General features: G+C 37.6%; 1 protein-coding gene and 1 non-coding gene across 6 annotated transcripts in view; both read left to right on the forward strand.

Annotated features, from left to right (window-relative positions):
* The first annotated feature begins 9,403 nt into the window (after positions 1-9,403).
* LOC104586096 (transcription initiation factor TFIID subunit 1) overlaps positions 9,404-23,991 on the forward strand; it is a 102,350-nt gene continuing 87,762 nt past the window's right edge. For 2 of the 5 annotated variants that reach the window (XM_088896519.1, XM_010243221.3), the window contains exons 1-5: positions 9,404-9,959; positions 10,446-10,511; positions 17,699-17,805; positions 22,632-22,694; positions 22,849-22,894. In XM_088896519.1, coding sequence (XP_088752645.1) covers positions 10,466-10,511; positions 17,699-17,805; positions 22,632-22,694; positions 22,849-22,894 — 262 coding nt within the window. In that variant the 5' untranslated portion in view covers positions 9,404-9,959; positions 10,446-10,465. Of the gene's footprint in view, positions 9,960-10,247; positions 10,322-10,445; positions 10,512-17,698; positions 17,806-22,631; positions 22,695-22,848; positions 22,895-23,991 lie in introns of those variants that run through there. The other 3 variants (XM_088896522.1, XM_088896520.1, XM_088896521.1) reach the window with 3 other exon arrangements.
* On the forward strand, positions 19,620-19,693 carry TRNAM-CAU (transfer RNA methionine (anticodon CAU)). The gene has a single exon. It is a non-coding gene; the product is annotated as a tRNA-Met (tRNA).

The following is a 23,991-nucleotide window of genomic DNA, read 5'->3' on the forward strand; positions in this document are numbered from 1 at the left end:
AAACGGATTTGTTCAATTTCGAAAGTTTCTTTTAAGCAAGGCTTAAAATATCTATACGCCCGGCGAATCAATACTGCATTTTTACACCTTTATTTTTTGCAACTGATTCAGGGGGGCCGGTTTAGGTCTCCTTCACCCCCTGAACTGGTCAGACCCCTGATACACCCATTGTAGGGGCGTATTGAAGGGGTCTTGATTTGGCCGATATGAGTCGATACTTTTAACCTTGCTTTTAAGCATTTTTATTCTACTTTTATCTGTTCGTTTTGTGCCTCTTTAAATGGGTGCCTTGTGCACTGTTCTGTACAACGTTTTTCTGTTTGTTCTCCCCACTCCCCATCTCAATTGTTGTTCTTCCCTAATGGCTGTCCATATATATTCTCCACCCTCCCCCTCCATCTATTTAGGTTTTGGCCCTCCTTATAAAAAAAAATGTAGCCCTCTTAGAGAATTGTCGAGTCCCAATTAAAAATGTTAATCTTTTATGCTTTTAGAGCACCTTATAAAGCATGAACAAGTCAAAGAATTCTAAATCCAATCAATTTTTGTGCATATAAATGGTCAAGGGGCTCAATTGTGGGTTGAAGATACCTATCACAAATAAGTGTATGGGATTCACATTTCTCTTTCCTGAAGAATTTTCGAATTTCTCCAACTTATGAATTTGTATATATAAAATAGTGACCGTGGAAGAATCTGACACGAGGAATGGCACTATAACATAGGTGGAGTAAAGCGAAGATTTATCTTTCTTTTAACATCATTTTGTATATACGGTTTCATCCATCTGATGGTAACCATCCAACATGTGACCTAATCTTGACAACTAGCTCTACAAATTACAATGCTCATTTTTCGATTGTCAATCATATTTTTAGGATGATACTGTTAAAAAACTTCACTTATGGTATTTCACATTTTGACGGGTTTGAAAACCATTTGCATTATAGGATATATATACATATACTGAATTATCGATAAATGCGATATTTTGAACTTTGCACTAACCTTACCACTACGGGTGGCAATTTCTCATCCAACCCGTTGAACTCACTCAGTATCTAATCCACCCAATTTGTTCATTTACTTGGCGGGTTAGAAATGGATTGATCACCCATTGGGTCAATTTAAATGGGTCGGGTCGGGTTGGGCTGTGGATAACTATTGGGTTAGCCACTAAAGATACAAACTAATTCCTTAGCCATTTTTTTAAAATTTTCTTCATTAGAGTGAAATAATTTATAATTGATGCATTAATTTTCTATTAATTATTGACTGAAATTAACTTTGCTTCAAATCAACACACTTCACCCAAATCAACATAAATCTAAATCAACCTGACCCGAGCCCGGACCAGTTTAACTTGATCAAAATATGAACAGACCTGATCACCTCGATTCGGTTTGTTTGGGTTGGTCAGCTGTGTCCAAATCCAACCCGATCTAGACTAGGCCAAGATGGGTCAACCCGATTTCGAAGAGGTGTCAGACGGACTGGTTTGGACTAGAGTTGACACAATCTGACCCAAAATCTGACCGGTTTGCTTTAATCCACTACGGATCATCTGGGCCAACTCGCGTTTGTACAACCCGACCCAAATTTGGAACAGCCCGATGTACTTCCCTTGACCCGTTTTGGACCAGTCATTTCGGTCCCAAACCTGTACACGACCTGATATGGACTGGTCTGAGTCAATCCGCCATTGGCTGAACCGGTCCAACTAATTGATTATCTTGAAGACAATCTAATTAGATAGTTCAAGTTGGTCTGATTGGTTTGAACCTAAGTGGCTCGGTCAAACCCGAAACCCGAACCCCAAACATAATCAAATGGCTTTGCCACTTGTGTAAAAATAACATGCATGTAATGTAATTTGAACCTTCACCACTTGTGTAAATAATAACTATTATTACCACTAAGCTATGACCAACTTATTTGTCAAGTGGGAGTTAATTTTTTCTTTTAAGTACATAAATATAAGATTAATGGGTTTGGACAGGTTGGATTGGGTCAAGGCGGGTTTGGGTTGAACCCAACCTATTTAATTTTATATATCAAGGTCATTAATGAATTGGTGGACTGGGTCATTAATGGGTTGGCGGGTTAGATGGGTTGGGTTGAAGTTCAACCCAAGCCAAACCCGCCCAATTACCACCGCTATTTACCATAAAGAGTTTTACGGTTAGATCTCACAGCTCTCCACATTTGGAGGGACACCAATTGACCATCTCAATTACTTGGTCACTAGAAGCACATGGCTTGACCATAAGCCCCTGCATTTTTTTTTTTCAAAAAACAAACTGAAATGTATTAAGCAGGAGTGAGAAGATTACATAAAGTCTTACTGCTGCCAGTAAGAGTGATGTTAAATTTACAGGCATTATGCGCGAGATGATGTGCAGCAGGATTGACATTCCTATTTATATGGCTAATACATATATACTCAAAAAAACATAATAACTTCTTGGTTTGGAAGGAGTACAAATACAAATATGTAGAGTGCAAAACCTGGTATTTTATATTATTTTGTATCTACTCTTTCCAAACTGAGCCTAAGGTAAAATCAGCCTCCAAGTCCTGATTTACTATATTTACGATACTTGGAGAGTCACAAAAAAACAGAATTGACTTGATGTTAAGTTCTATGGCCTTCTTCAGTCCCTCGACCAAAGCCCACCATTCAGCTTGAGCTGGGCATGCAGTAAGAATTTGTCTTCCTTCTGTAAAAATAGTAGTTAGATTCTTAGATAATATTACAAAACCAATTGCATCAGCACCTGTAGAAGGCATAAACGCTCCATCTGTGAACATTATGGACTCAGGAGAGCAAGTTATATTTGTTGTTCGGATGGCTGGATTAGACTGTTTCTTCGGTGGAGTCAAAAGGAATGATTCTGCTCTTTCCAGGAGTCGGACGGGATGTTCCACTAGCTTACCCTATATCTTCTCATTTCTTATATCCCAAATTAATCTGAAAAGTATGAGAAATTTGGTCAGAAATATCCTTGGGTAGGAGCGATAGTTTATTGGACACCCAAATGAAGATTGCAAAGCTAATCTTGGTGGTGAAGAAACACCATCTTATCCTTTGTCTTTATTCCGGCACTTTGGCTTTCCAAATGATCTTCTAGTGGCCAATAGGGCAACAGGAGAACAGTAGGAAAGTAAGTGGGATGTAAAGAGCTCGTAACCAGATTTAACAGATTACTCAGAATTCTTGGATTCTTTCCACAAAATTTCATCATCCCTCTAGGTTTGGTCTAGGGGAATTTGGACTATGTGATTTACAGTTTCTTCAGTAAATAAATTGTTTAGGAGTGGAATATTCCAACTTCCATTCACATCTAGAAGATCCTTGACCTTTCTAATATTTGTTTGGTTATGCACAATAAGATTTAACTAAGGGATTCCACTATGAGTGGAAGGTATCCACGGATCAAGAACATGAGCTTTATTTCCATTTTTTTATTTGCCAAAATAAGCATTGTTTTACTTTGTCCATTATCTTAATCACATTTTCCCACCAAATAGAATCACCCGAAGTTTTCTTGAGCTGAAATAGGGATGTATTCTTTATGTATCTCTGTTCAAGAATCTCACCCCAAAATCCATTTGATTCATTCAACATTCTCTAGATTTGCTTTGTGAACATTGCTTTATTGAACAACATTTGTCTAAATCCAAACCTCCCATTTTTCTTTGATTTACAAAGCTTGTCCCATGCAATCACAATGAATTCAACCCTATGCCTGCCCCAGTTTGAGTTATCAATGGTGGATATTGTTGCTTTGGACTGATAGGATTACCCTCCTTTTCTTAAGACATTTCTAGCCATGGCCCTTCAATCAACAATCATTACTTCACGTAATTATGCTGAGGTTTATTCTACGTTTGTGATCCAAGACAGTCATTCTCGCATAGTCCTCCTAAGGAAAATAGTAACTTTATCTCTTACCAAATTTGGGGAGTGCCTTATTATTAAGACCTATTGTTTTATTACAAGCAAAAAAAAAAATGAAATAGCTAAGCAAAAACTTTCATTATTGCAAAAGAGAAGTTGTTTGACGATCGCATTCACTTTCAAACTACAAAAGGTAAGAGGGAAATAGAAAGGAATAACTGAAAAAGAAGGTCCTGATGCAGTAAATAAAACTGATGAGATCATCTAATGAATCAACTTCTTAGGCATTGGTGGTGCCATGTCAGCAATTTCCCTTGTGGGGTCGAATACACCCCCATTGATGAGATCTTGAATAACAAATTTCAGTGGCCAACAATGATCGGTAGTGTGCCCAGGCCCTGGTGATAAGCACAGAATGCACTTGTATCATACATTCTTCTTCGATTCTTGGGGTGGTTTTCATTTCAATGATTGAAGATATCCCTTCGAAACAAGAAAATGTAACAACTGAGCATGAGACTACGGTAATTGGATGAGTGCCCTTCTTTCTTTCCTTTGGGGGGTTGTTTTTTCTGGGTTATTTGGATTAGAGCAAGTGGTAATTCTTGCGATGCTGGTTTGAAGGATGATGATGCATTGAGTGAAGTTGTTGAATGTGGGATTGAACATCTTAACTCTATGCGGCCAAACTCATCTTAACTCTCCTTTTTTATCCAAAAATCTCAATCGTGGACTTCTTTGTTTCTTTCTTAGGCGATTTCTCATCGTCTCTTGGAATCGATCCAATTTTCGTTACCTACAAAAGCTGTGTTCTTAGCATCTCGAGGTTGGTTGTCTATTGCGCTAATCGAACGGCAACAACTGTAGCAAATCGTGGTTCTGTTGTTAACAAGTCAACGAAAATGGCATTCTGACGCCAGTTTCTACTTCTAAACCATCCCAGTGACCCAGTCTGTGAAGGGCTTCTCTGTTCCGATCGCTAGCAACCCGGAGACGAAAATCAGAATAAACCACGACCTCCCCTGTTGCCAATCATCCTCAGGCTACATTTCGATAAGGTAAGATTTGTCTCCTTTTTCTCTGTGACGAGTTTCATCGATTTTCTTGTTGCTCGACTGTTTTCTTTGTATCTGTGGCTAATAGGAGAGAGACCGGATTATTTAATTCCAGTAAATCTTGGTATCAGCCCGGATTGGCTTATTCCATACCCCTCTTTTCGTTTAATGTGATAATAGATATGCAGATTTCGTTTGAATCCGTTGTTTTATTTTGGTTTCCTAATTGATGATTTTTTAATCGAATCTGCTAGCTGAATCTATTGTATTCAGTTTTCCCGGTCAGTGGTTATTGTTACTTCTATTCATATTCTCTGCTTCTACTCTACTTATCGAATTTCAAAATTCTTTCAAGTAGAATAGTTGAAGATGCTGAATATTGGTATATCATTTTATTCCCTCTATTCTTTGTAGTTTACTCAAGCTGTATCTGTAATCACTGCTATGCTTAAGTTGTGTGTGTTTATGTTTGATCCATAATGCTTAGTTCAACATTAGATAAAGAATTATGCAGGTTGGGATGAGGGTGAGTGAATGGTAGGGGATAAAGCAGATTTGAAAATGTAAGGAATAAAAAATATAATAAAGAAAGGTGGCAAGAGATGCAAATGTTTTAACATGTCTTTAGGAATAAGTAAATGGGATTAGGGATAAATATAGATGCTTGATTTTTTTAGAAAAAAAGGGAAATAAGCTTTTAAAATGGAAATAATACTAAAAAATGATGAAATGAACAAAATATATAAAAATAAAAAAATAAAAAATATATATAAAAGATTCAAAAGTAAAATTAATTAGAAAATATAAAATATATAAAAAAATAAGAGAAATAAAAAAATAACTGAGGTTCCATAAGAAAATAACATAAACAATTGATAAAATTAAATAAAAATAATAAAAGAAAATAAATAAATAATAAAATAATAAAATAAAATAAAAATGTAATTAGGGGAAACCTTTTGTGTTTTTTATTTGCTTCACTATTCTAATATTCAATTGAATGATTGTTATTTGTATTTTTGCTTGTTGATATCTCATGTGGGCCTCACCTATTAGACTTGGGAAAGGGGTGCCTAACCCCCTCCTTGTACATCTCCAATATCCATACTCGCACTCGCGATCACTTGGTGCATTTGTAATTGGCAAGAAACCATTGGCTATATAAATCCCACATCCAACAACTTCACTCAGTGCATCTTCATCCTCCAAAACCAGCACTACAAGCATTACCACTTACTCCTATCCAAATCATTGCCACAAATAACATCCCCATCCCATAAACCATCAATTCACGATTGTTCACTTGGTGCATCTGTAATTGATAAGAAACAATTAGCTATACCAATCCCACATCCGACAACTTCACTTAATGCATCTTTGTCCTCCAAACTAGCACCACAAGCATTACCACTTCCTGCAGTCCAAATAAATCGGAATAACCAACCCCCTAGAGGAAAGAAAGAAGGGTACTCACCCAATTACAGTGCTCTCATGCTCAATTGTTACATTTTCTTCTTTTGAAGGGATATCTCTGACCATTGCAATGGAAACCACCCCAAAACCGAAGCCAAGGAAGTATGATACAAGTGCATTCAGTGCTTATCACCAGGTGCCTGCGCATGTTACCGATCATTGTTGGCCATTGAAGTTTGCTATTCAAGTTCTCATTGACGGGGGTGTATTTGACTTCACCAGGGATATTCTAAATATTGGTGCCACAACTTTCAAAGAAGTTGCTTCATTAAAGACTCTTTTATTACTTTTATTTTGCTAAACTAGGATTGAGGTTCAAAATATCGATACACCCGGTATATGCCGGTAGAGGCGTATCACTTGTTTTTTTAGTTTTTTTTTTTTCAAATCCAGTTTAGAGGGGCCGGTTTTAGGTCCATTCGCCCCCTGAACTGGTCAAAACCCTGATACACCCTCTGTAGGGGCATATCGGGAAGCTCTCAATACGATATGTATTGGCCGATACATGTCGATTTTTTGAACCTTGATTAGCACTACTCTTCAGTTATTCCTTTTTATTTTGCTTTTACCTTTTGAAGTTGAGAAGTGAACATGATCATTGAATAACTCATTTTTTGCTTTAATGAAAGTTTTTACTATCTTGGATTGCAGATTTGGAATGAATCTCAAGGGCATAACTTTGTGAAAAAAATGATTGTTAATCAAAGGTTAATCGCTTGCAATGTCTAAGGAGGGGGGATCCTAACAGGCCAAAGCCATAAAGGCCATATAGTTATACAAAAAATTGTTCATATATGTATATTAGCTTTTGTAAATGAAATTTGTGTATATTTTCAATCAATTCTATCCTTTTAAGCTATAAAGCCCATATAGCTATACAGAAAATTGTTCATAAATTATTTCAAAAACCAACCCACCGAAACATGACTAAGCTTGGCCTAACCCAATCCAAGTTATGTTGGGTTGAGCTCAAGTTGGGCATATATCAATAAACTTGGGTTTGACCTCAGGTTGGGCTAAGCTCGATCCCAATGTTTGCACTTTTAGGGTTGGGCTTAGGTTAACCCTCAACCTAACCCAACTCACCCAAGTTGCACCCCTAGTTTATTGGCTAATCGGTTAAAATATAAAAAAAGAAAAGACATTTTGTCTTTCATTCTCTTAATAGAGTGCAATCCTTATTTTCAACAAAATTATTGCCTCTATCCTCATCAACATTCCATCATGGCTGAAAAACTTGAATGTTGGCTTGGATGGTAGTGGCCCGAAGCTGCATGCATACATGTGATGACTATCATAAAGAGAGAGCTACATGGGGTAGTGTTGCCCCATTTCTTTGATTAGTGAAGGAGGGGAGAATTGGAGAAATAGAGGATGAAGAAAAGGGAAAGGAGGGGCCAATGGAAATAGAAGTAGTAAATTGTGAAGAACATAGTAGGGAAGGATAGAAGCAAGTGAAGAAATGGAAGACAGAACATGGAGAGGAAAAAACTAGGAACAAAACAAGTAAATAACTTCGGGTCCATTTGGCACGTCTTTTTGTGTGGTCTTTCGGTTGTTTACAAGCCGGGAAGATCGATTTTCGGTCTATTCCCGTTTGGCTCGCGAAAGATCTAGCCGCCAAAAGACGGTGCGCCGAAAAGATGCGAGAAGCCCATTTTGGGCTGATTTCCTGCGTCTTTCGCGTTTTAATCTCACACGAAAAGATGCAGGCAAACGCACGGAAAGACACACATCTACCAAGCTGTCTTCAGGCTGCCCAGATCTTATGTCAAAAGCTCAATGCGTCTTTTGACTGTCAGAGCTACAAGAAGATATTCTCAAAAAAGACATGCCAAACGGACCCTTAATGACTAACTAGCTGGCAGGATGTGGAGAGGAAAATGGTGTGGTGAAGAGGAAAAGAGGAAGAATAAAAGAAATGAAAGAACATAAGAAATGAGTGAGGATATGAAGGAAAAAATGTGAGAGAAATTACCCAAAAAAAAATCCTTCCTGCTCGTCATTGCTGGTTTTGTGGTCTTTCATCGGAAAGTTCCATTTAAAAGGAGTATAAATACAAATATGTACAGTGCAAATACATACAAAATAATACAAAATACAAGGTTTTACACTCTACAAATTTGCATTTGTACTCCTTCCAAATTGAGCTGAAGCGAATTATGTTACAAAACACTAGTGTCGATGGAGATGGTGTTGTGTGATTATTGTTTTTTATTTGAATAGTAAGTTTGCACTTGCTTTCCGACTATGATGGAATGTTGGTGAGGATGGAGGCAATAATGTTGTTGAAAATAAGGATTGCACTCTATTAAGAAAAGGAGACAGAATTTCATTTTTCTTTTATATCTTAATTGATTAGCCAAAAAATTAGGGATGCAACTTGGGTTAGGTTGAGGGTTAACCTAAGCTCAACCTTAAAAGTGCAAACATTGGGATCGAGCTTGGCCCAACCTGAGGTCAAACCCGAGTTTATTGATCTAGGCCCAACTTGAGCTTAGCTCAACCCAATATAACTTGGGTTGGGTTAGGCCAAGCTTAGTCATGTTTGGGTGGGTTGGGTTTTGAAATAATGTATGAACAAATATGGGCCTTATGGCTTAAAAGAGTAGAATTGATTGAAAATATATAATTAGATAAAAATGTATACAAATTTCATTTACAAAAGCTCATATAAAATATTTTATACATACATGCTTATATAGTTAGATAAAAGTATATTTTTATATAAATAAAATGCATGCATTTATCAATTTATGTATTTCTTAGGTGTATCAGGTTGGATAGGGCCAGGTTGAGTTGGTCTGGGCTATCAGGCTATATGAGGCCTCAACAGTAGCCCAATCTGAGTTTTATAGCTCAGACCCAACCCGTGCAAAACTTGGGTTGGATCAGATCGGACATCCCGCTCAAATTGCATCCCTATACGGTGCACGACTAATCACTTTTATGTCTCAAGTTTGGGTTGGAATACAAGAGAAAAATCATTCGGCTTCAAACGCAGATGATTCGGACCGTAGCTCGTTGTACACGTCCTATTTATAGGAGAGTTAATGGCTAATGCTACCCACGCTCAATAGCTACAGGTCGTCGATTCGACCTCCAAAGCTCCACTTGCTGCCTTGCTGGTCACGGCTGAAGGTCTGTAACCGAAGAAGTGAGTTGAGATGATAGCACTGCAGAGTGCCGACGCTGGCTAGGGCAAAGAAGAGTACGAGGGAAACGGAAGTCACCAGAGAAGGGGAAGCTGTGATTTCAGCGATGCCGGTCACTGAAAAGTAACGTCGGTTAGTGTCTCACACATACAAGGAGTCCGCCACGCTTAAAGGCGACGTGGCAAACTTTGAGGGGTGATGCTAGGGATTGATTTCCTAGAGTGATACCAGAGGATCCGGATCCCTCTCGTTGTATGTCGTCTATTAGTTTTTTTCTGTGAGGACGGACAGAAATGATGGTATATTTATTGGTATCAAGGGGCGATTGGCACAACAAGCTCACCATTCTTCCTTTATTTTCCCTTTTTTTATCAGGTTTGATGGGAAGCTTCTTCGTTGCGTTTTCTTGCTTTTTTTTTTTTTTCACCCATGTTTTTCGGCCTTAGAACAGATTAGTACCGTGTAATAGGGACCGGTTATGATTTTTCTTTCAACTTATTAAATTATTTAGTTTTGAGGTTTACTGTTAGTTTGTACTTATGAAGGGTTTCTTCATCTTGAAAATATATGTATATATGCCCCACAATTTGGAATTTGTTTGATTTCATTTATTGTAACATGTGTTGGTGGGAGGGGGGGATTCTAGGTCTCAATTTACGAGGGGCTCTAGTATTATGACACTTTAGCTCATTGTAAGAAAAAAATGTCGAGTGTCGATATTAATTCATTTTGCTCTGGTATAATTCTCACTTTGTTTTTTGGTACTTAAAAGAATTGTCAGTTGCTTTTTTTTTTTTTTTCATTGATCGTCAATTGGTGCTAAATAACAGAAATGTTTCTCTTTTTCCTTCTTTTGCTTAGTGTGAAGCTGTAAGTACAACATGGGGGAAATGTCAGGCAACGCATCGCATGACACCCACAACGAAGGTTAGTTAACTGTTTGAATTGTAAAAGAATAATATTTTCATATCGTGCACCACAATTGACCAAAAAAATGTGTATCATAGCCCTCTCTGGTTTTTGTTTCTTGGTGCAGAAAGTTACTGTTCCAAGGGACTTATAAAATAAATAAGGAAACTAATTTCCTATTAGTGTTAGAAGGTCATGTAGCCATACATGGCATTTGAATCCAGACTATTTCACTTCAGGTTGTTATGAAACTGTAAACAAGTTCATTGTGGACAAAATCTGAAATTACTCAATTGCAGTATTTTATTAGTGATTTGGAAATTTCTCATTTTAGATGGCAAACTTCTTAATTTTAATGTAAAGAGAAACCACAATGTCATCATTTCATTTCAATCCACCTATTTTTGCTTATCAATAATAAATCTACTCAATTTCAAAACTGAATTTGTTTGAGTAGCCATTGATTGGGGAGAAGGGGAGCTAAGCTAACTCCATTCTTGATGTAGAAACTGTATCTTCAGGCTTCTCTACTTACTCTCTTTTCTTTATGGATAAATCCACCAAGAATTACTGATAAAAAATCTACTTGTTCTTTCTGAGACCCACACATGCAAGGTCTTCAGCGGCAGATAATTGGTGGGAGTCAAAAGGGGCCGATATGGTTTTTAGAGGTGAAAATGAAGAGGCTTTGGAGGAGTGTTTTCTTTTGGTAGTTGGGTGGGGTTGTGGGGATGAACAAGTCTTCTTTCTTCTCTTGGGTGACTTATTGTCACCTTTCTTGTAATTTCTTTTTTCTATTAATAAACTTTTGTTTTACTATCAAAACAATGAAGAGGCTTCATAGAGGGGGTGGAAGTAGGAGAAGGGGGAGAAAGGGTGGTGGCTTTAGCGGAGGGGGAGGGTTCAATTTGCAAGGCCAAAGTGGTTTCTGGAAGGGAGGAAGATAGAGAAGCGGGAGAGGAGGTTTCTAGGGGGAAGGGAACCTTAAATGTGGGCAGTAGCATGAAGTCTGATGAGGGTTTTGGATGTGATGTGGATGGAGGAAAAAAGGAGTGGGTTGAGGGGGGATGGTACTGAATCAACAAATGGGTCACATATCGAAAAGGGACTTGGTGCTGGTGTGGACTGCTTAGGGAAATTTGAGAAAGAGGATGCTTCTGACAAGGGAGGGGAAGGACGTGAAGAGAAAGAAGGTTACAAGGCTTATGGGTCAAAAATCTATAGGTGGAAAAGGAAATATAGAATGAATTATCAAAAAAAAAGGGAAATATAGAATGACACTGAAATCTGAAGAAGCTGGAAGAAAAATATGGTGGTGGGCCTTTGAAGGTTAGGGAGAAAGACAAATTGATTCTTGTTGAGATTGGTGTTATTGCAAGACATGGTAACATGCAAGACAGTGGGAGGCCATCTGAAGTTGAAGGGGATGATTTTAACAAGGGTGATGAGGTGGAAGCGTATCAAATCTTTGAGAAGAATTCTGTCTTAGAGTTAGAAAGGATCAATAATAACTCTAAGGATTTGATGGCTCCTGAGAATATTACTAATGCAGTAAGAAGATTCAGAAGCCAGAAAAATAATTGGACTGTTTCAGTTTCTATTTTTCACTAGAAACTGAGGGTAAAGAAGACTTCTCAAGAGAAGTAAAGAGGCTAATGTTCTACTTTCTGCCACTGCAGAGGTTGAGTAATTATACAAAATTATCATACAATTTTAAGTTGGAGACGTGTTCTTTGGGTGTAGGATTTTATTTGGGTTTGGAGATTTGGTTTTTTTGGGTTGGGTAGATAGGGTGTAGGTTTTAGGAGTTAAGGGGTTGGATGACTGAGTTTTAATACTGTCTGTAATTTTGGGGTTCTGTTGTGGTCAGGATAGGGTGTTTTGTTGTTCTTTTTGAGCCTTGGGATTCTAATGTCTGTTGGTTAGAGGAGATTGGGTCTGGGTTTGGGATTGCTTTTTTTTTTATTTTTATTTTTTATTATGGGTGATTCCTTATCACTTTTATTGTAATCTCTTTCTTCTCCTTAATAATTTTTTTTTTTTATTTACTACCAAACAATGCAAGGTCTTCCCATATTTCTTTTCTGTGGAACTAGTACATTCTTGCAGTTTTTTCCTAACAAGTACTGGATAGAAAAGAAAGGTCGATGACCATAAAGATTTGACAAAGCACTAACATGACAAGTGAGAAACTACACTTAATTGAAAGACCATTAAATTTTCAGCCCTCCCCAAACAAGGAAAGGGTTGGGTGCTTTCTATGGTTGCACGCACATAGAGAGACAAAGAGGGGTGGCTACATACAAAAACAACAAAAATAAATGAAGGGAAAAAACCCCTATTTTCCATATTTGTTTTTCTCAAATAGTCTGAAACAAAACAGAGGAGGCATGGTACTAGGGGTGATCATGGGCTGGGCTGGGCCAGTTTTGGTGCCCATACAATTTGATTTCCAATAATGTCATAACAGTCCTCGACTGTGGTCCTTTTGTCTTGTTTGAAGGAGGAAATATTGGGATATGTGAGCCATAGAAGAGCATTGCTGCACCAGTGATCTGTAGAAGAAAGATATTTTCGCCAGTACCTGGTTGAAGGATACAAAGTAGAGAATAATTCCTTATTCTTCATCCCGTAAGAGTTGTTTACTGCACTGGAATTGCATCCTAAGCCAGTTGTAGACATTTGGGATATATGAAAGTACACCATAGCTCCTTTTTTATAGAAAATTTCCATAGCCATTTTGAGAGAAGGGCCTGATTCACTTAATGTAGGGGTTGGATGTGTACACCTCCTTTCTTACACACCTCAGCCTATGCAACCAGGTGGAAATTCTTTTTGTCCTCTTTTCCTTTCCAAAGAAAATCTCTCCTGTGCTTCTCAAGGGCATGGACCTAATGTGAAAAAATGTTTCATTAATTTGAGGATTTCTTTCTTTCTTTATTTTTTTGATCAATAACAATGAAATTTTATTAATGATATAGAGAATCAGAGTTACAAGGGAAGGAGCTAAAAAGTCTTAACTCCCAGCTACCCAAGGAACATCCTGACCATGCAGCAATTACAAAACAGCCCAAAATGTAGTGTTTCTGTTTACCCCTTGCCTAGCTAGACCATCTGCCAATGCATTTGCACTTCTCTTTATCCATGTACAATGAATTTCCATGTCCTTGGTGAGCCACTTGAACTTCCTCTTTTCATTGCTGTATTTTCAAAGCATAGAGCAGTCCTCTTTTAGCCAATTCACCACAGTTTCAGAATCACCTTCTATAATCAACTTTTTGATATTCATTTCCTTGACCCATTGTATCCCTTCAATAGCTCCTAAAATCTCAGTCCTCAAGGAGTCTCCCACCCCAATCGGACCAGAGTACATGGCTAACAAATTCCCTGTTTCATCCCTTATCACTCCCCCTACTCCGGAAGGCCCTGGGTTGCCTATGCTGCTACCATCAAAGTTCAGTTTGATAAATCCTTGAGGTGGAGGAGTCCAACAAAAGTTTAAAATCTTTCTACTTGAGCCTGAATCTGCAATCTCCTTCCAATTCCTTATCAACTCATCAATTGAGAACACTTTGAACAATTCCAATGTTCTCAACCAATATACCATCCTAATGTGGATAATCTCCATGATTTCTTCCACACTTCTATCCTTATTTGAGAATATCCTTGAGTTCCTCTTCTCCCAAACAGTCCAACATACCGCAGCTCTACCACACCTCCACACGATCTTAGCCCTTTTGGTTGGCCAATTAGGCATGGAGGTAAATAAGCTTGGCACATTCAAAGGGGGATTCCACCTGCACCCAAACAGAGAAGTAAACCATACCCAAATAACTTTAACAAACTGACAAGAAATTAGTAAATGGTATCTAGACTCACCATCGGATTTACAGAAAACACACCAGTGAGGAGACAAGCAATTGTTGGGTCTTTTCCTCTGGAGTAGATCCCCTGTATTAACTCTTTCCAGAAAGGCTTCCCAACAGAAACTCCCAACCTTTGGAGGTATAGGTCGACACCACACTTCTTTAACAGGGAAAGATGATCCAACAGGAGGAGAGGGTAAAGTGCTTTAAAGAAAGAGGCACAAGTGTAGGAACCCAAGTTGAGAAGGTACAACAAACAGTATTAAGAAGAAGATGAAGCATATATGAAGGATCCCTTTATTAAATCAATCACCAAGAATTTGGATGAATTGCTGAGAAACTTTAAGCATTTTGCACCAATAGATACTGGATAGTTAATAAATTCTTAGAACTTATTAAAAATAAAAAATTGATGGTTGAAATGAGGTGTGCCCTCAGGATATTTTTTGTAATGTAGACATGGTTTAAAATGTTGACATATTTCCTCCTAATATTTCCATTTCCATGGGTACTGACATGAAATGCTACTGGAATTGACGTATTCCCTAGTGAAGATTATCAGCTCTATCAGCTATGTGGAGTACTGAGTACATGAGATGGTATTACAATATTATAAATTGGCAACTGTATTGCAGATATGTGTTACAACAATATCTAATTCTGGCTTAAAATTCTTTTGGGTGTGAAAGGCAATAATATCTAATTCTGGCTTGATGAATGGTGTGGGGATTTTTCTTTGTGTGAAAGGTTTTCTTCTCTTTTTGATATTGCCCAAGATAAGGAAGCTGTGGTTGAAGACTTCATTGATTTTGTGAATGGTGAAGTAATTTGGGCCCAACTTTTAGAAGGAATCTCAATGTATAAAACCTAATCCTCAAACTGATGATGAAAGAATTTGATCTTGGGAGAGTTCTGGCAAGTTTTTTTTTGAGAAAAGTATGGTAAGCTGTATTAATATCAAAACAAGGTCCTTTGTACAATGTGTAACTGTACATAACAAACCACTACCACTAGGAACTTCCAAGAAAGTCCACTCTCAAAAAAGAAGAATAGTTTTCGTTTCTGAATATATTATGGACAAACAACCAGTTCTTTAAGAAACCAACTGCTGCATTGATTACCACTGCTTCTGAAGCCAACTTCTGTTAATAAATTCTGCGGTTTCTTTCCAGCCCGATGGCCCACAATACTGCAGCCGGAATTGAGACCAGCATACATTCCCCTTTTTAGACATACCCTGGATTGGCCATCCTTTTAACAGGTCTTTCACCGACCCTGGAGCACACCAGTTCAAGTTTGTAGCATTAATACAGTAGTTCCATATTGAAGCACTGAAGCTACAGTGCAGAAATAGGTGTCTCAATGTCTCCACTTCTTGATTGCAGAGAACACAGAGCAAGTTGGGGACATTAAACCCCTTCTTCATCAACATGGCCTTAGTCAAGCATTTGCCTTAAACAGTCACCCACAGGAAAAATTTTACTTTAGAAGGGCCTGCTGCTTTCCATATTAATTTGCTTGGGAAGGACTCTCTTGCCTCTCCTACAAGGCCCAAATAGAAGGACTTGATAGAGAACTCTCCAGAATTTCTCCATTTCTAGCATCTTGTATCTTCTCCTTGCAAATTCAGCTGCTGATTTTGAAAAGATGGGTCACCTGATCCAGCTCCCAATCGTTGAAACCTCTCCTAAGGGAAGGTGTCCAAGTAATCATATTATTTTCCACCACAAAAGAATCTGTCGCTAAAGCTACTTGTCTACTGCTGCAGAAAAGAGGGCTGGGAAGACATCTTTTACAGCACTGTCCTCACACCAAGGGTCCATCCAAAAGTACAACCTCCTCCCATCTCCCACTTTAAGTTTTAAACCTTCAGTGAACTTATCAAAAGCTCTGCAAATGCCTTTCCACACTGCACACCCATAAGAAAGATTGGGATCTATTACATCCCACCCATTGCTTCTCAAGCCATATTTCTCCTCAATAACCTTTCTCCATAGGCTATTTGGCTCAGTAGAAAAACCTCCAGAACCATCTGCCCAGCAATGCAGTGTTGAAAGCCTTAACCTTCCCAATTCCAAATCCTCCCTGGTTTAAAGGTTTGCACCCCTGCTTCCAGTTAACTAAGTGATACTTGTTCGAGTCCTTCCATCCAGCCCAAAGGAAATTCCTCATTTTCTCCTCAAATTTGACAGCCACACCAGAAGGAACTGAGAAATGGATAAGAAATAGGCTGGGAGGCTAGCCAATACACTTTTGATTGAAGTCACCTTGCCTCCTTTGGACAGGTAATGAGCCTTCCATGAAGCCAGCTTTTAGTCTAATTTTTCAAGGACGGGGACACAAGGTCCTACAACGATTTGGATATACATTTTGCTCCAAGAGGAATACCTTAGGTATTTGGAGGGGAGTCTTCCCATTTTGCAGCCTAACACATTGGCCAGGTCTTGCATATTTGGCACATCCCCAACTGCCACCAGTTCACTTTTAGAAAAGTTGACTTTTAGCACCAAAACCACCTCAATCCAAAAAATGTTTTAAATTTCTTACTTGATCCATCTTGGCATCACAAAAAAAGTGTATCATCTGTGAACCGCAAGAGGGGCACCTTCAGCCCATTGTTCCCGACCTCACATCCTTCTAATATTCCTGAATCTGAAGCTTTTCCCACCATCCTATTCAGTCCTTCCATTACAAAGAGGAAAAGTAATGGAGATAAATGGTCACCTTGTCTTAACCCTCTTGAGTCTGAATTGTCCTTTTGCTGACCCGTTAACCAATATTGAAATGCTGAGTGTTGTGGTGCATACTTTCATCCAATTCCTCCACTTGGACCCAAAATGCATCCTTGCCAACATGTAGTCTAGAAAGGCCCAATTCATGTGGTCATAGGCCTTTTCCAGATCAACTTTACATTGAATGTGCTGCTTAAACATTGAATGTGCACCTTCAGCCCATGTGGTCATAGGCCTTTTCCCAATTCATGTTAACACTGATTCTAACATTTTAAACATTGAATATGCATGCTTATACAGGTCCATGCAATTTACATACAGATGTTATCATAAATGCACATCCATTCATAAATATGCTCATGTCATACTTGGAAATTGGATTTCTTGTGTTAAGTTTTTAGACTTGCATTTATATTTAACAGGCATTTATAGACATGCATGCTGCATGATTCACTTATTTATTGATATGTAAATGCTCCCATGAAAGCAGGTACCTTGAAAATAAGTTGCTCCTTTTAAGCTTTGGACTTGAAACTTCTGCTGATATATCATTTACGGGTTATAGCATGGCATACTTTTGTTTGGTTCTAAAGTTCTGGCTTGGCAGATGATGAGGATGATTATGAGGAGTCTGGTGGAGGGAGCCGACTCTTGGGATTTATGTTTGGAAATGTTGATGATTCAGGTGATCTTGATGCAGATTATCTTGATGAGGTGAGCCTCCCTTAACCTTCCTATATTTTTTACTTTCTGTGCATCCAATAATTGTGGTATGTAATTTGCAATTGTAGATTGTAGCACCAATTTTAGTATCAGGTCGTCTAAATCTGACATTTCATTTGAAGCAATCTCATACGTGTTACTGAAAATGATTTTATTTACCATTAATAAGTATGTACTTAATAAGCATATGGCTGGTGCAACTTGCTATTTGCATTGATTGTTTTGAGGAAGGAATGGTGTATATGTAATCAATGTGGGTTGCCATTTTTTTGGCATCTGGAAAGCTGATGAAACATAGAAAAGCTTTTGTTTTGCTACAGTAAATGCTGTAGATGGTTCTTATAATATAAATCCTATAATTTTCTGATAATAAATTATAAAAATTGTATCAATGAAGAAATAAAAGGCTTAGAAAACTCTGAAGGCTTTGTGGTCCAAGCAAAAAAGCTCCTAAGATGTACAAGTAAAGTAGACCCCATCAGCATATTGTGCTAAAAAATCTTACACCAACAATGTGAGACCCTTCAAAACAGTAGCTTTCTCTCCTCAGAGTGTCTTGGTGTACACACACACACACACTCTATTCAGAGTGTATGTACATATATACATACACATATATGTTCTGGCCTGGGTCGGGCTGTCCAGCTCTAGGATTTTAGGGCCCGAGCAGATATGATCAACCCTATTTCAGAGTGTCTTGGTGATTTCCATCTTTGGTCAGTGAACTCTTGAGTTGCTGGAAACTGTGGAACCTTAACAGCCAACATTATGCTATACGGTGAGTTGCCCCATTGGCCATATTTTGGGCCATTTGTGGGGAAATGAATAGAAGAATATTCAAGAAGAGGCAATGGCCAGTTGAAGAGGTGCTCAGACTTGTCATTGGGATGATTTGTTTGTGTCTTTCTGTTCACAACAACTTCAGGGAGTTAGAACTCATATATTCTTGGACTTTGAGTTTTTGTATGAGAAGCTAATGGACCCTTAGATAGGCCTAGTCATGCACAAAGTATTAGAAGCTACTTTAGCAGTTTGTTTTTATAGGTTCCTTTATTTTTTCTTTGTTATTGATAATGAACAGGGAAAAGATGACAAAATTGGCACTTTGGTATATCTCATATTTCCACTGTCAATTTCTTATTTTGTTTTTTAGAAAACTGTGAATTTTCAAGTAATAACTCCAGTAGGAGTCTAATCATCATTGAAACCTTATCCCAACTATATTGGGTCGGCTACATGAATTCTGTTTCACCATTCCATTCTGTTCAATTCCATATCCATTGTAAAATAGTGTTTAAATCATTTCTTACAATTCCTATGCAGGTCGTTATCCTTTTTCGTCTACCCCTAGCCCTTGTGACCTTTTCAACTTGCAACAAATCACTTCTTCTTATGGGTGCTGTTGATGGTCTTCGATGGAGCTACTCCTAAGTTTCTTTGAATGACTTCATTTTGTGATACTATCCTTTCTAGTTTTTCCACTCATCCATCTCAGCATAAGCATTTCTGCCACACCCATTTTTGGACATGTTGTTTCTTGACTGCCCAAAACTCTGCTCCATACAGCATAGCCGGCTGTACAACTGTTTTATAGAGTTTTCCTTTTAATCTAAGTTGTATTTACCTGTTACAAAAAAGTCCAAGTGCACCCCTCCATTTTTCCCATCTTACTCTAATTATACGGGTAACATCCTCCTCAATCTCTCCCTTGATATGAATTATCAAACCAAGATACTGGAAAAGGTCACACTGAGTTATCTCTTGGTCTCCAATCCAGTAGGAATAATAGTAATAATCTAGATACAGGTCCCGTAGCTCAGTTGGTTAGAGCATTGGTTTCATGAGCCGAAGGTCGCGGGTTCGAGCCCCGCCGGGATCATTTGGCCAATGTGTCCCAACAAGAATACTCTCACCATCATGACTATGCTTTCTGGTGTTTTAGCAATCACCAAAGGGCCCGGTTTCCTTTGGAACAACAATCAAGGTTAGTCCATATCCGTACCATATCAACATGTGCATGTTAGGTTTTGGAAAGCAAAGGGATGTTTATGGTAATATTTCCTTTTAGGCTTGGTTTCATTACCACTGGATGCATTCACTCTAGCAGCTAAACATCTGGCCTAATATAGTCTGTTAATAACAGTGTTTCCTCAACTCTGCCCTTAAGAAAAGTTCTATATGCCCTTTTGTACTCTTTGTATTTACTGTTATCTTACTTTTAATGAAAGTTACATTTATTGATTCATAAAAAGCTATCCAGTTCAGAGGGCTGGAAGCTTTGGCTGAGCTGCTTTGGAGAAGCCACTAGAAGAAGATTCAATGGAAACTCTTTTTTGGCTGAAAAAAAAGCAAATTTAAGCTTTTTGGATTTTTCATCAAACATTGCTTATATGCTGTCTGGGTGGAGCCCACCTTGCAAAGCCCTCCCAAATGGGCACTAAACCCACAAAGCCATTTGCTCAAGAGGGTAATGTTCATTTGTTTAATTCTGTGCAGGCATAAACCTCCTGCTTCTTTAGGGGTGGAGATTTTATCCCAATTGACCAAGTGAATTTGTTTTCATCTTTCCATCCATGAGAAAGAAAGGCTCTTTTCAGCTTCTCCAGAAGCTGTTTTTGAAGGAATAGGGAATGCATAGTTTTCAAGGCGCCAAGATGAGGTTAGGCAATAGGGGGGGGGGCTTGTCGCCTTGTTGCCTAGTCACCTAGGCGATGATTTTTTAAGTAAAAAACATATATCCTAGGGTAGTTCCCTAGGTACCATAACCATATTTTCTTATAATTATTTATAATTTTTATAAGAAAAGTATACACTTCATGTTATAGTATAGAAAATCAACATATTCATAGGAGTTTTTAAAGAAAACCATGAAAGCTTAGAATTTTGGTTTATTTTATCTACATGAAGAAAAGGATCTTTTGCTTTTGTGGATTAAAAAAAAGAAAATAAACTTATTTGTGAGAAGGGAACGAGGGAAGTAAAAACAAATTCAAAAAATATAGGGGCTGAACTCAAGGTTCAAAGTATCAATACACCTTTGCGTATTGGTAGAGGTGTATTGGTACTTTGAACGATACTCCTTTTATTTTTTAGTTTTTTCTCAAGTTTCAGTTTTACACACACACACACACACTATTTAAAAAAGGGTTCCCAAAAACTCCTGTGAACAGGTGTATTAGGAATCAAAAGATACAATATGATATGCCTGAGAAAATGTTGATTAGACAAAATTTTAAGTTCATCCTTATTGGTTCAGGTTTTGAGGTTTTTGAGGGTTCAATACAGCATTTAGCAATGTCTGTGTTAATTAAACCCTAACAAATAAGAAAATAATAAAATGAAATTAGTATATACACACAAAATGAATATTTTACTTTAATAATGTCTATTCTATAATTATTATCTCAAAAAATCAAGAATATATATGTATTTTATAATACATGGTATAAAACTGCTTAGTGATTAGGCGAGACGAGCCTCCAAGGGCACCTTGTCACCTAGATAATGTGGGCAAGCTAGATAATGTGCTTTTAATTAGAGTGTGAGTTTGTCCCCCTTTTTTAGATACTTGTCTTTCCAGGAGGAGAGCCTATTCTGGAAACACTCAAGGATGGGCTCTCAGAGAGTGCTAGAGATGCATTTATTTCCAAGGGGCATGCTTAGGTGTTTTTTCTTTTTCCAATTTCCCCCAAAATTAGCAATTAAGCTGATGGACTAGATTGATGGGGTTATAAAGGAGATTTAGATTAAAAGGTATAATGTAAAATGGTTTTCCACTTTTAGAAAAAAAACAAAGTTTTTTTGGGTGTGTTTTCTGCATCTGAGTTCTATTTTTTACTTAAGCTACTAAAATGACAGCACAACTTTCTCTGTGCTTCATTGATTCATGGGAACTTCTATGTCTGGTTGTGCCGAAGTATCAATGATATCTTGAAATTAATGTTCTAGTGATATTTTCTGTAAAAATGTTGGATCCTCCCCAATTCATGTCGGATCTCGTATTATCTTCTCCTGTAAGATGTCAAAATATTACAATTCTTATGAACCATACTTGGATAAGTGAAATTTCAGAATGTGGTCTTTGATTTTTCATGCCTTTAGGCATGATCTTTTCCATGCTGCTTGCAGTTTTAGGAGATGGGAAATTTTTGTTTATCTTGGCATATGGGGAACTGGGGATTAAAACTTTAAATATGTAGAGGTAGTAGTTAGAAAGGCTAATAACTTTTGCAATACTTGTTTGAGCTCCATGAATAATGGAGAGTGATTCGAGCAACATATTTACCAAGTTATTAGCAAGTCAAGGTGCTCCATAATAATTGCTTAATATTGTTGATTGGATTAGAGATATTAGTTACTGGCATCCTTATGCATGCGTCTCCTGAAAGTGCTAATATAGATGCCAACTCCATGTCCATTATAGATGCAAGTAGATCTTTGTTTACTGTATTATCTCATTACATTCTTTATTTTCAATGAGGCTTTTATGATTGCACAGCTAAGAGGAACTATAAAAGACTACTGGTTGGTCAGATAAGAAGTTTTTTCTTCATCATCTTGCATATACTAGCTTAGCTGCTGTGATGTTTTGTCTTTTTGACAACTGAAGAAATCTTCTTTTCTGTTTTCTTGACACTGTAGCTGTGTTCATGGTTCCGTTTCTTGTTCTATTTTCTGTTTATTTATGTATTTATATATTTTCCTTCGATATCTTCCCTAATTTTTCTTTTTCCTTTTTGATCACTACCTCCCATAATTTTTCACAAAGCCAATTGCTTTACCCTTTAATTGATGATTGACATACAATGTTTTTTCAGGATGCAAAGGAACATCTTTCTGCACTGGCTGACAAATTGGGTCCATCACTAACGGATATTGATGTATGGCAATTCCAATCTTGTTGTTATAGCTCCTGGCTTTTAATACAGTTTTAAGAGATCAGTCTATATCATAGGGGCCCATCATTTTTTTTTTTGTGTTCTTTCCATTGCATTCTTTTATGCATTGACACTAATGAATTTGTTTAACATGTAGTTGTCAATAAAATCGCCACAAACACCATCTGATGGTTCTGAGCAAGGTGACCTTATATGCCAGAAAGAATGATCCTCAAGTTTTATGGTTTAATTGACTCTGAAACTGATGACTTGGTATCAAGTGAATGTTATCCATTGATCCCATTTACAAACATATTGATATTGGTTAAACTTTTATGCTTATTACATTTTAAGATTTAAGACTCGCATCATATTGAAGAGATAAGAAGGAAGCAGAGTAGAATTAGATATCAATATTCTGAATATCACTATGTTTAATTCAAGTATATGCCATTTCAGTAGGGTGAAAAATCTTTTCTTAGACTTTGATCTTAATCTGATAATTCTCTTTTTCCCGTTGAATCCTTTTTCTTACATATCATGGGCTTTCAATATTTCTATATTGAGGTATTTAATCATCCTTTTTTTTATCTTTCTAATTGAGGGCGGGCCTTGGCACAATGGTTGGGTTGCTCCATTGTGACCTGGGTGACCAGGGTTCAAATCTTGGAAACAGCCTCTCTGTATGTGCAGGGGTAAGGTTGCGTACATCTGTCCCTCCCCAGACCCTGTATTGGTGGGAATCTTGTGCACTGCTCTGCCTTTTTTTTAATCTTTCTAATTGCCAGGCTTTCCTCTGAGGGATTTTATATGTATAATTTGTCTGATAGCTTCGGTCATTTCATCTATATGCTGTCAGAGTTGAAAGCAAGATGAAACTTTAAAATTGGGTTTGTCTTGATGTTCCTGTCACTTCAATACACATAGGTTTACTTGTACATACACAATAGCATTTGAGAAGGATACAATTGAATTGGTTTTCAAGTAGTAAACTGTTGAAGTGTACGCCTTCTCTTAATATTATTATTATTGTTGTTGTTGTTGTCTTTTTCCTGTTATGGTCTGGGGTATAACAGCCATTTTATCTATTATTGAGACATATGAGAAGAAGCGGGCTGCATGCCCACCTGAGTTTTCTCTGCAAAACAGATTTCTTTCTCTGTCATTTCTCTACATTTACACATCTCTTTTCTCTCTATTCATCTCTATTTTCTTTTCTTTTATTCTTTATACAAGACGAGTTAAACAATATAAAAGATCATATAGACCTTAGACTGTTAATGCAAATGTATCTAGAAAA

The sequence above is a fragment of the Nelumbo nucifera genome, chromosome 1, assembly GCF_055504915.1.
Source record: "Nelumbo nucifera cultivar China Antique chromosome 1, China Antique-T2T, whole genome shotgun sequence".
Taxonomy (NCBI): domain Eukaryota; kingdom Viridiplantae; phylum Streptophyta; class Magnoliopsida; order Proteales; family Nelumbonaceae; genus Nelumbo; species Nelumbo nucifera.